Here is a 12,574-nt window from a genome sequence, read left to right as displayed (position 1 = left end):
GGGACCTTTTTTCTGATCAGTCCATGATTCGGCTGTCAAACTGATGCAAATGTACGTCATCCCCTTCAGTGACAGCTGTCAGTTATCATTCTTCAAGGTTGAAGGCTCCAAGTTTATCAGTTTGGCATTTATCATTCTTCCACCCGTTATCCAAGCTCCTTACATTAGTAATCCACATCGTAATCCACAAAGGACAGACATTTGAAATCTCTTCCAATACAAGGATCTATAAGACCATAACATAAGCAGCACAATTAGGCCATTTGGACCATTGTGTAAACTCCCCATTCGATCATGGCTGATCTGTTTCTCAATCCCATTCTCCTCCCTTCTCCCTGTAACCTTTATCTCTTTACTAATCAAGAGCCTATCTGTCCCTGTCTTAAATACACTCAGTCACTTGGCCTCCACAACCCTCTGCAGCAAAGAATTTAATAGATTAGCCACCCTCTGACTTGAAAATAAGTTTCCTCATCGCAATGATAGAGTCATAGTCATAGAGTAATACAGCATGGCAACAGGCCCTTTGGCCCAAACTGACCATGGTGCCCATTGAACTAGTTCCAGTTACCTACATTTGGTCCACATCCCTCTAAATCCTTCCCATCCATGTACCTAGACAAAAGTTTTTTAAATGTTGCTATTGTACCTGCCTCAACCACTTTCTCTGGCAGCTCATTCCATATACACACCATTACATATATGCGTGAAGAAGTGGCCCTCAGGCCCTCCTTGAATCTATTCCCTCTCACCTTCAACCTATGTCCTCTAGTCTTCAATTCCGCATCCCTGGGAAATAGACTATACACATTCATCCTATCTATGCCCTTCATGATTTTATGCACCTCAATAAGGTCACCCCTCACTCCCCTACATTCCAAGGAATAAAATCCTATCCTGGCCAAGCTCTCCCTATATTTCAGACCTACTAGTTTTGGCAACATCCTCATAAATCTCCTTTGCACTCTTTCCAGTTTAACTATTTCCCTCAGGGTGACCAAAACTGTACACAATACTCCAAGTGCGGCCTCACCAATGATTTATATGACTGTAACATAATGTCCCAATTCCTGTACTTCGTGTCTGAACCAATGAAGGCCAGCTTGGCAAATGCCTCCATCACCATCCTGTCCACCTGTGATGCTGCTCTAAATGGTCGTCTCATCACTCTTACAATGTGCCCTTGGGTCCAAGTCTCTCCTACTAGTTGAACCATCTTCTCTACGTCCACACTATCCATGCCTTCTAGTATTCTATAAGTTTCAATCAGATCCCTCCGTCATCCTTCCAAACTCCCAAGTATAGAGCCAGAGTCCTTGCATCTCCTCGTATGACAAGCCTTTCATTCCTGGGTTCATGCTTGTAAACCTTCTGTGGGCACCCCTCCAATTCCAACACATCCATCCTCAGATGCAGGGCCCAGAACGGCTCAAAAGAATCCAAATGCAGTCTGATCAGAGTTTCTACAGCTTTGGCTGTACATCTGTGATCTTGTATTCTGGCCCTCTTGAAATAAATACTAAATTGCATTCATCTTTCTAACTGCCACTGAACCTGCATGTTAATCTTAAAAGGATCCTGAACTAGGACTTCCAAGACCCTTTGTGCTTCAGATTTCTGAAACTTTTCCTTGTTTAGGAAATAGTCCACACCTGTATACTTCCTACCAAAGTGCATAATCTCATGCTTTCCCACATTGTATTCTATCTGCCATTTCTTTGCCCACTCTCTGGGCCTGTCCAAATCCTCCTGCAGCCTCCCAACTTCCTCAACACTGGCATCTTTGAAGAGGTAACAAGTATGTTACACCAGGGAAACCCAGTAGATGTTATCTATCTAGACTTCCAAAAGGCTTTTGATACGGTGCCTCACGGGAGGCTGCTGAGCAAGGTCGGGGCCCATAGTGTTCGAGGTGAGCAACCAGCTTGGATTGAGGATTGGCTGTCTGACAAAAGGCAGAGAGTTGGGATAAAAGGATATTTTTCGGAATGGCAACCGATGACGAGTGGTGTCCCGCAGGGTTCAGTGTTGGGGCCGCAGCTGTTCACCTTGTATATTAATGATCTGGATGAAGGGACTGGGGGCATTCTGGTGAAGTTTGCCGATGATACAAAGATAGGTAGACAGGCAGGTAGTACTGAGGAGGTGGGGAAGCTGCAGAAAGATTTAGACAGTTTAGGAGAGTGGTCCAGGTAATGGCTGATGAAATTCAATGTGAGCAAATGTGAGGTTTTGCACTTTGGAAAAAAGAATACAGGCATGGACTATTTTCTAAACGGTGAGAAAATTCGCAAAGCAGAAGTACAAAGGGATCTGGGAGTGTTGGACCAGGATTCTCTAAAAGTTAACTTGCAGGTAGAGTCCGTAATTAAGAAAGCGAATGTAATGTTGTTCATCTCAAGAGGGTTGGAATATAAAAGCAGTGATGTGCTCCTGAGACTTTATAAAGCTCTAGTAAGGCCCCATTTAGAATACTGTGTCCAATTCTGGGCCCCACACCTCAGGAAGGACATACTAGTGCTGGAGCGTGTCCAGCGGAGATTCTCACAGATGATCCCTGGAACGGTAGGGTTAACGTATGATGAATGGCTAAGGATCCTGGGATTGTACTCATTAGAGTTTAGAAGGTTGAAGGGAGATCTAATAGAAACTTACAAGATAATGTATGGCTTAGAAAAGGTGGACGCTGTGAAGTTGTTTCCATTAGGATCTGTGGGCACAGCCTTAAAATTAGAGGGGGTAAATTTAAAACAGAAATGAGATGACAGTTCTTCAGCCAGAGAGTGGTGGGCTTGCGGAATTCATTGCCACGGAGTGCAGTGGAGGCGGGGACGTTAGATGCCTTCAAGGCAGAGATCGACACATTCTTGATCTCTCAAGGAATCGAGGGCTACGGGGAGAGTGCAGGGAAGTGGAGTTGAAATGCCCATCAGCCATGATTTAAATGGCAGAGTGGACTTGATGGGCTGAATGGCCTTAGTTCCACTCCTATGTCTTATGGACTTATGGTCTTATCAAACACTAGGCCCCTCCACCTACTTTGTGTTATCTGCAAACCTAGCAACATAGCCCTTAATAACAAAGTGTGGAGCTGGATGAATACAGCAGGCCAAGCAGCATGTTAGGAGCACAAAAGCTGATGTTTTGGGCCTAGACCCTTCATCAGAAAAGGGGGAAGGGAGAGGGTTCTGAAATAAATAAGGAGAGGAGGGGAGGTGGATCGAAGGTAGACAGAGGAGAAAATAGGTGGAGAGGAGACAGACAGATTAAAGAGATGGGGATGGAGCCAGTAGAGATGAGTGTCGGTGGGGAGGGAGGGAGGGAGGGGATAGGCCAGCCCAGGGAGGATGGAGAAGTCAAGGGGGCGGGATGAGGTTAGTAGGTAGGAAGTGGGGGTGCGGCTTGAAGTGGGTGGAGTGTACAGGTGAGAGGAAGAACAGGTTAGGGAGGTGGGGATGAGCTGAGCTGGTTTTGGGATGCAGTAGGGGGAGGGGAGATTTTGAAGCTTGTGAAATCCACGTTGATACCATATGGCTGCAGGGTTCCCAAGCGGAATATGAGTTGCTGTTCCTGCAACCTTCTGGTGGCATCATTGTGGCACTGCAGGAGGCCCATGATGGACATGTCATCTAAAGAATGGGAGGGGGAGTGGAAATGGTTTGCAACTGGGAGGTGCAGTTGTTTGTTGCGAATCAAGCGTAGGTGTTCTGCAAAGCGGTCCCCAGGCCTCCGCTTGGTTTCCGCAATGTAGAGGAGGCCACAATGGGGACAGCGGATGCAGTATACCACATTGGATATGCAGGTGAACATCTACTTGATGTACAAAGTCTTCTTGGGGCCTGGGATAGGGGTGAGGGAGGTGGCGTGGGGGCAGCTGTAGCACTTCCTGCGGTTGCGGGGGAAAGTGCTTGGTGTGGTGGGGATAGAGGGGAGTGTGGAGCGGACCAGGGTGTCACGGAGAGAGTGATCTCTCCGGAAAGCAGACAAGGGTGGGAGTGGAAAAATGTCTTTGGTGGGGTCGGATTGTAGATGGCCGAAGTGTCGGAGGGTGATGCGTTGGATCCGGAGGTTGGTGGGGTGGTATGTGAGGATGAGGGGATTCTCTTTTGGCGGTTATTGCAGCGATGTGGTGTGAGGGATGAGTCATGGGAAATGCGGGAGACACGGCCGAGGGCAGTCTCAAACACTTTGGTGGGGGGGGGGGTACGTATGTTGCTGTCTTTAATAAACAAGAACATCTGGGATGCATGGGAGTGGAATGCCTCATCCTGGGAGCAGATGCGGCGGAAGCGGAGGAATTGGGAATAGGGGATGAAATTTTTGCAGGAAGGTGGGTGGAGGAGGTGTATTCCAGGTAGCTATGGAAGTTGGTGGGCTTGAAATGGATATCTGTTTCCACGTGGTTGCCTGAGATGGAGACAGAGGTCTAGGAAGGTGAGGGATATGTTGGAGATGGTCCGGTTGAACTTAAGGTTGTGGTGGAAGGTGTTGGTGAAGTGGATGAACGGTTCAAGTTTCCGTACCTACACTGGCTCTAAACCTCACCTCTTTCTCCGTTATATTGATGACTGTACCAGTGCTGCCTCATGCTCCCACGAAGAGCTCAAACAGTTCATCCACTTCACCAAGACCATGGGTACCTGTATTGGCCCAAGCTATGCATGCCGCTTTGTAGGTTATGTAGAACAATCCCTCTTCCACACCTACACTTGCCCTAAACCCCACCTCTTCCTCCGTTACATTGATGACTGTATCGGCAACGCCTTGTGCTCCCATGAGGAGCTCGAACAGTTCATCCACTTCCTCAACCACTAACCTCCGGATCCAACGCGTCATCCTCCAACACTTCCGCCATCTGCAATCCAACCCCACCACTAAAGACATTTGTCCATCCCCACCCTTGTCCACTTTCCGGAGGGACCACGCTCTCCGTGACTCCCTTGTCCACTCCACACTCCCCTATGAGAAAAGCCCTAGCTGCCTCAACCATTCCTCATAAGACCTGCCATCCAGTGCAGGCAGCATCCTGGTAAACCTCCCTGCACTCTCTCTAAAGTTTCCACATCTTGCCTATAATGAGGTGACCCAAACTGAACACACTATTCCAAGTGTGGTCTAACCAGAGTTTAATAGAGCTGCAGCATAACCTCATGGCTCTTAAACTCAGTTCCCCTGCTGATGAAAGCCAACATGCCATGTGCCTTCTTTACAACCCTATCAACTTGAGTAGCGACTTTGAGGGATATATGGACGTGGACCCCAGGATCCCTCTGTTCATCCACACTGCCAAGAATCTTGCCATTAGCCCTGTATTCTGCATTCAAATTCGACCTTCCAAAATGAATCACTTCACACTTTTCTGGGTTGAATTCCATCTACCACTTCTTTGCCCAGCTCTGCATCCTGTCAATGTCCTGTTGCAACCGACAACAGCCCTCCATGCTGTCCATAACTCCACCAACCTTCCGGTCATCGACAAAGTTACCACCCTTCTACTTCCTCATCCAAGTCATTTATAAAGATAAAGAACAGATCCCTGCAACACACCACTGATCACCGAGCTCCAGGCTGAATACTTTTCATCTACTACCACCCTCTGTATTCTATTGGACAGCCAGTTTTGTATCCAGACAGCCAAATTTCCTTGAATCCCACGCTTCCTTACTTTCTGATTGGGCCTACCATGTGGAACCTTATTGAATGCCTTGCTAAAATCCATATACACCACATCCACTGCTCTACCTTCATCGATGTGTTTTGTCACATTGTCAAAGAATTCAGTGAGTCTTGTGAGGCATGACCTGCCCCCCTCAAAGCCATGCTGACTATTTCTAATCAAACTGTACTTTTCCAAATAATCATAAATTCTATCTCTCAGAATCCTCTCCAATAATTTGCCCACTGCAGAAGTAAGACTCACTCGTCTATAATTAACCAGGGTTATCCTTATTCCCTTTCATGAACAAGGGAATGACGTTTGCCACCCTCTGATCTTCTGGCACTATTTCCAGTGAGGACACAAAGATCATTGCCAAAGAGGCAGCAATCTCTTCCCTCGCTTCCCGTAGGAACCTTGGCTATATCCCATCTGGCCCAGGGGACTTATCTATCCTCATATTTTTCAAAATTTATGGCGCATCCTCCTTCCTAACAACAAGCTGTTTGAGCATATCTGCCTGTTTCACACTGACCTCACAAACGTCAAGGCCCCTCTCTCTGGTGAATACTGAAGCAAAGCATTCATTAAGGACCTCTCCTACCTCCACTGACTCCGCAAATAAGTTCCCTCCAATGTTCCTGATTGGCCCAATCCTCACTCTGGCCATCCTCTTGTTCTTCACATAAGTACAGTAAGCCTTGGGATTTACCTTGATCCTATCCGCCAAGGCTTTCTCATAATTCCCTTCTAGCTCTAAGTCCATTCTTCAGTTCCTTCCTGGCTACCTTGTAGACCTCTATAGCCCTGTCCAATCCTTGCTACCTCAACCTTAAGTAAGTTTCCTCCTTCCTCTTGACTAGGTGTTCCATGTGCCTTGTCATCCAAGGTTCCTTCACCTTACCATCCCTTCCTTGTTTCAGTGGCACAAACCTATCCAGTACTTGTATCAACTGCTCCCTAAACAGCCTCCACATTTCTGTCAAGCATCTGATGGTGGGGGGGAGTGTTCTATAGAAAACTCCCAATAAAGTGATTGCTACTTTCCTGTTTCTGACTTCCACCCATATTGACTTAGTGGAGAAACCTTCCTCCACAACCTCCCTTTCTGCAGCTGTGATACCATTCCTGATTAGCAATGCCAGTCCCCAACTTCTTTTACCCCCCCCCCCCCCATTTCTTTTGAATCATCTATACTCCGGAACATCCAACAACCATTCCTGCCCCTGCGTTATCCAAGTCTCCATAATGGCCACCATTCCACCCAGAAGAGTATGAAGTGATTTATTTTGGAAGGTTGAACTTTAATACAGGTTAATGGCAGGATTCTTGGCAGTGTGGAGGACAAACGGATCTTGTCCATCGTGTCCATAGATTCCTCAAAGTTGCTACCCAAGTTGATAGGGTTGTAAAGATGGTGTATGGTGTGTTGGCTTTCATTGGCAGGGCAATGGAGTTTAAGAGCCATGAGGTAATGCTGCAGCTCTATAAAACCCTGGTTAGACCACACTTGGAATATTGTGTTCAGGTCTGGTCACCTCATTACAGGAAAGATGTGGAAGCTTCAGAGAGGGTGCAGAGGAGATTTACCAGGAGGCTGCCTGCACTGGATGGCAGGCCTTAATGAGGAAAGGTTGAGGTCGCAGGGGCCTTTCTCATTGGAATGAAGAAGGATGAGAGGTGACTTGACAGAGGTTTATGAGATGATCACAGGCATGGATAGAGTGGATAGCCAGAGAGACTTTCCCAGGGTGTAAATGGCGATTACGAGGGTGAATAATTTTAAGGTGATTGGAGGAAGGTGCAGGGGAGATGTCAGAGGTAGGTTCTTCACACACACTGTGGTGAGTGTGTGGAATGCACTGCTGGCAGTGATAATGGAGTCAGATACTTCAGAGATTTTTAAGCGACTCTTGGATAGGCACATGGAGGATAATAAATTGTAGGGTATGCAGGGTAGTTTGATCTTAATAGGATAATAGGTCAACACAACATTATGGGCCGAAGGGTCTGTACTGTCCTGTACTGTTTATGTTCTCTAAAACTGTCTGCCATGTTCCTAGCAGGAAATATTGCAACCAATTTGCCTTAAACAGTTAAGTAATTTCAATGACAGAGCAGTGATTTAGCAGTTTGTGGTGGCACATTTGGACCTGCTTTCACATAGCTTCAAAATTATTTCCACTTCACAGTGACATTGCAGCAGCAGTTTAACTCCTGAATATGTCTCTGGAGGAGGGAGGTGGAAAACCTGCCTAGGATTCACTCTGTAACTATCAGTCTGAGAATATAATAGATGTTAATCGTTGTGTACAGAACAGTATTGTCAAATTAGAGGCCGGTGCCCTTTGCACTCTGATCTCAGTACAAGAGCTAACTTGAGACATAAATCAGATTTCTCCAGGCTTAATAGAACTTACCATAAGTCCCAAATTCGCAAAAACTGTCACTAAATGATGAATTACTTCCCTTAACAAATCTTCATGGTGCTGCTGTTGCTTAATTGAGATTTATAGCTCTGCACAGTAGCCATGCAAGGTGCTTTGAAATAAATTTATCAACAAAGAAAATAAGTAAAACCTGCTATTTTAGTCAGCTCTTACTGTTGCTGTATTTTACAAACTGTCCTGTACTAAAAGTTTCCTCATCAAATTGTTACTAAACTGGTGGGCAGATTTCTTTTGAAGAGTTTAATGGTTAGCTTTGAGTTAATGCTGGTGCTGTCTGCATCTGTATGTTTTCTCTTGCAGGTATTTCCAGGCCTCGTTCTGATAGTGCTCCTCCTACTCCAGTCAATAGGCTAAACATGCCGCAGGCAAGCAGTACTATGAACACAACACCCCCGCACAGCAGGAGAATGCGCTCTGTCACCGTTACAAAGGCAACCGTTAAAACAAGTTCAGTAAGTTGGTGCCCACTTTGTTTTTTCAGTATGATATTGTGCCCATGCCTCTGCCTACTCTATACTAGGCAAGTACCTAATTTGCTGACACAGACTGCAATCTTGAAGAAAATGTACTAACACTGTTGTGTTGATAGTTTCCATTGTGTGTATATATGTCTCCTGAAATTTCAACGTTTTCTCATCCTAATCAAGCAGAATAGCAAGGAACCAGAAGCAAAGTTTAGGAATAACAGATTGTTGTCCAACTTGGAAAGAATTTGCTGTACTTTAGGGATGTGATGTGGAACTGATTTATTTTTATGGAAATGATTGAATGTGAATAAACAAAGAATAATAATGTTTGCTGATTCTCAGTGAAAAAAAGACTGAGGCAAAAGCTTGCAGGAGATCGCAAGATGGAATGAGAAGATGGATGACAGAGTTCAATATACAGAAATATGACATCGTACCTTTGAGATAAAGCCCACTTCCTTTCACTTGCTTTATATACTGACTCTTACCTTAGCAGAAGAGATGCTTATTTGTTTCAAGATTTTAGACCATAAGATGCAGAAGCATAAGACCCCTTGGCCCATGAGTCTGCTGTGCCATTCAATGTGATTGTGGTTGCCTGACCAGTCCTGATGCTCTAATTCTAAACTCCATTTTCCTGCCTTTCCCTTTACTGCCCCAGATATTTTAATAACACAACCTCTGCAGCCCACTGTAGTAAAGAATTCCACAGATTCACTTCCCCATGAGAGAAGAAATGCCTCCTCATCTCTGTCCTAACCCTGATTTTGTGATTATACCCTCCTGGTCCTAGACTTTAGGAGGAGCAAAACTTTCTACATCAATCCTGTCAATTCCCCAAAGCATCTTGTATCTTGTAAAAATTGTTCCTATCATTCTTTTAACCTACAGTGAATACAAGCCCTACTTACTCAATGTCCTCTCATAAGAAAATCCCTCCATCACAGAATCAATCCAGTGAACCTTGTCCAGACTGCCTTCAATGCCAGTACATTTTCTGAGGAAGGGTCATTTGACCCGAAACGTTAAATCTGATTTCTCTCCACAGATTCTGCCAGACCAGCTGATATTTTCCGTTTTTGTTTCCAATCAATTTTCCTTGGCAAAGGGATGAGAACTGATCACATATTCTAGGCGTGGTCTTGGAGTCCAGGTGGTCAGGGCCATGCAAAAGGCAAAATGCATTCTGGGTTTTAAAATTGGAGCAAGGAAAGGATGTTCATTAGTCAGCAGGTCACCTCAGCACGAAAGACGTCTTCAAGCCTTGAAGGATGTGATAAGGAATCATAAGCTTTAAACTGGGAATAAGTGCTTGTAATTCATACATTACTATGCCCTCATCGCTAGGAAGAAGAAATTTAAGGATGAATTCAAGATTTTCAAACTAATGAATTTTAAGGCTTTAGTTTTAAGATGGTGAATAGAGAGTGATAATGGGAACTGCAGATGCTGGAGAATCCAAGATAATAAAATGTGAGGCTGGATGAACACAGCAGGCCCAGCAGCTGATGAAGGGTCTAGGCCCAAAACGTCAGCTTTTGTGCCCTCTGATGAAGGGTCTAGGCCCGAAACATCAGCTTTTGTGCTCCTGAGATGCTGCTGGGCCTGCTGTGTTCATCCAGCCTCACATTCTATTATCTTAGAGAGAAAACACAATTGACTCTGACACATGAATGATAGGTTGGACAGAAACACGAAGAAAGGTATCATCAGAAGAAAGTTAGAACCTATTTTCTATTCGGGGTTATTTCAATGTAAAATTCTGCACAGATTTATTTATTAAGGCAAAACCATATGTGTGAAAGAGAATCATGTCCTTGATAAGAATAAGAGTTTGGAAAATGGCAGGGAAATGGAGATAAATAGTTTAGCATTATTTTCTTTTGGGATTGAGGTGGACCAACTGGAAGCCATCTGTCTAATTTATTCAGTTCTGAAATTAGTAGATGCTACTATCAGACCCTCTGAAAGGTTACAGGTTATCAGAGCTAGACTCTTGTGATATTTTGTGCCAAAGGAGCTTGTACAAGGAATGGGGATCACGTAAACAGTTGAGACTATTAATCCAGAAATTCAGCCAATGTTGTGGGGATCTGCGTTCACATCCTGCCATGGAAGGTGAAGGAATTTGAATTCAATAAAAAGAAATCTGGAATTAATGATCTAGTGATGATCATGAGACGATTGTCAGGAAGAACCCATGTTGTTTGTTAATGTCCTTCTGGGAAGAAAATCTGCCATCCTCACCTGGTCTGGCCAGCGTGTGACTCCAGACCCACAGAAATGTGGTTGACTGCTAGCTACTCTCTGAAATGGCCTGGCAAGCCACTCGCTTGTAGCAATTGCTACCAAGTCTCAAAAAAGAAATGAAACTAGACAGAGTACCTAGCATCGACCTAGGCCATGGAAAAGCTAACAACTGAAACAATCCTGTTGACCGTGCAAAGTCTTTTTTTATTAACATCTGGGGTTTAGTGCCACATTTGGGCGAGCTGTCTCACAGACTGGTCAAGCAACACCCTGGCCTAGAGATCTTCATGAAATTGTACCTTACAATGTCCAGGCACCACCACTATCACCAACAGGACAGACCCAGCAGAGGTAGCAGCACAGTGAGATACAGTTGGGAGGGAATTGCCGTGGAAGTCCTTAACATTGATTCAGGACCCCTAAAATCTTGTGGCTTCAGGTTAAACATGAGCAAGGAAACCTCCTGATGATTACCATGTACCGTCCTCCCTGAGCTGATGAATTGTTGCTCGTCCATGCTAAGCAACACTTGAAGGAGGAACTGAAGGTGGCAAGCGCACAGGATGTACTCTGGGTGGGGGATTTCAATGTCTGTCACCAAGAATGATTCAAAGCAGTTAGATTGAGCTGGTCAGATCCTAAACGACGTCTCAGTTCTAAAGGGTAACCCCTTCACTGTGAGGCTTCCACGAAAAGCATGTGTGCTGCAATCCTGCCTGTTTTGTCAATTATATACAGAAAGTAACACACATTGGCTCAAGAGGAGTCAAGAGATTTGAAAAATGAGAATAGGTCAAAAAAATGTAATAAACAAAAGTGGTGTGAAAATAGTGAAAGAGAAAGAGAAGCAAAGAAACGTAAAAAGCATACAAAAACGGTACAGAAAATTCGATTGAATTTTTAAAAAATCTACATTAAGGGATTTGGAAAATGAGATATTGATGAAATTGGGTTTTAGGGAATTGGAAAGCCTGTGATTAGGAAAGTTGTAAGAATTTACTAGCATGGAGAGGGATGGGTCAAATTGCTGGCCTTCTAAAATCAGAATGAAAGACCAACCTTTAGAACAATTATTTGAATCCTTACTTAAGATTCTTGTCGTCATCCCTCAGGATTCACAGATAATGGCATCCCTTTCTATTTTAGTTTTGTTTCCTGTATTGCTGTGTGCTTTTGTCAACTACTGTTTATGTACATATTTCTTATTGATCCTCTAGGGGAGCACTGCACATCCTCCAAAAGTTACTCATCAGACATCCACCACTTCTCCACTGTCCAGCCCAAACCAGACCAGCTCAGAGCCAAGACCTCTACCTGCGCCTACTCGTCCCAAGGTCAACAGCGTGCTGAATCTGTTTGGCCAGTGGGTGTTCGATGCAGGATTAGTTCACTGCAGACTGCATAATGGAATGAACAGAGATGGCAGTATGACAGGTAAGGCGCCAAAATCCTTTTCATTTCATTCTTGCCTTCTATCTACAAAGGTACAGAACAAAATCTAACTAAAAAGTCATCTGTAATTTGTGTACTCTTAATTTAGTTTACAGTCCAGATTTATTAAACCCTAATCTAATTTAACATCAGTGTTTCCCTGATTTTTTTTATTTCTTTTTGCATTTTTTTGCATGTTAATTGTCAAATTCATGGCTTTTACCTGGTTGCCAGTCTTTATATATGTAGTGCCCAGTCTTTCCCTCAAAACTTTGAATTTTAATTTTTAAAACAAACAGAAGAAAGCTGCTTATAACTGA

The 12,574-nt window shown here is 44.4% G+C and overlaps 1 protein-coding gene across 10 annotated transcripts in view; it reads left to right on the top strand.

The window, feature by feature from the left end:
• The window catches only part of ralgapb (Ral GTPase activating protein non-catalytic subunit beta), a 125,569-nt gene that overhangs the window by 46,006 nt on the left and 66,989 nt on the right, over nt 1–12,574 (top strand). For all 10 annotated transcript variants that reach the window (XM_059652687.1, XM_059652686.1, XM_059652692.1 and 7 more), the window contains 2 exons: nt 8,407–8,558; nt 12,041–12,257. In XM_059652687.1, coding sequence (XP_059508670.1) covers nt 8,407–8,558; nt 12,041–12,257 — 369 coding nt within the window. The remainder of the gene's footprint in view (nt 1–8,406; nt 8,559–12,040; nt 12,258–12,574) is intronic.

This window comes from Stegostoma tigrinum, chromosome 19 (assembly GCF_030684315.1).
Source record: "Stegostoma tigrinum isolate sSteTig4 chromosome 19, sSteTig4.hap1, whole genome shotgun sequence".
NCBI classification, from domain to species: domain Eukaryota; kingdom Metazoa; phylum Chordata; class Chondrichthyes; order Orectolobiformes; family Stegostomatidae; genus Stegostoma; species Stegostoma tigrinum.
This window is presented reverse-complemented; position numbering and strand designations above follow the sequence as displayed.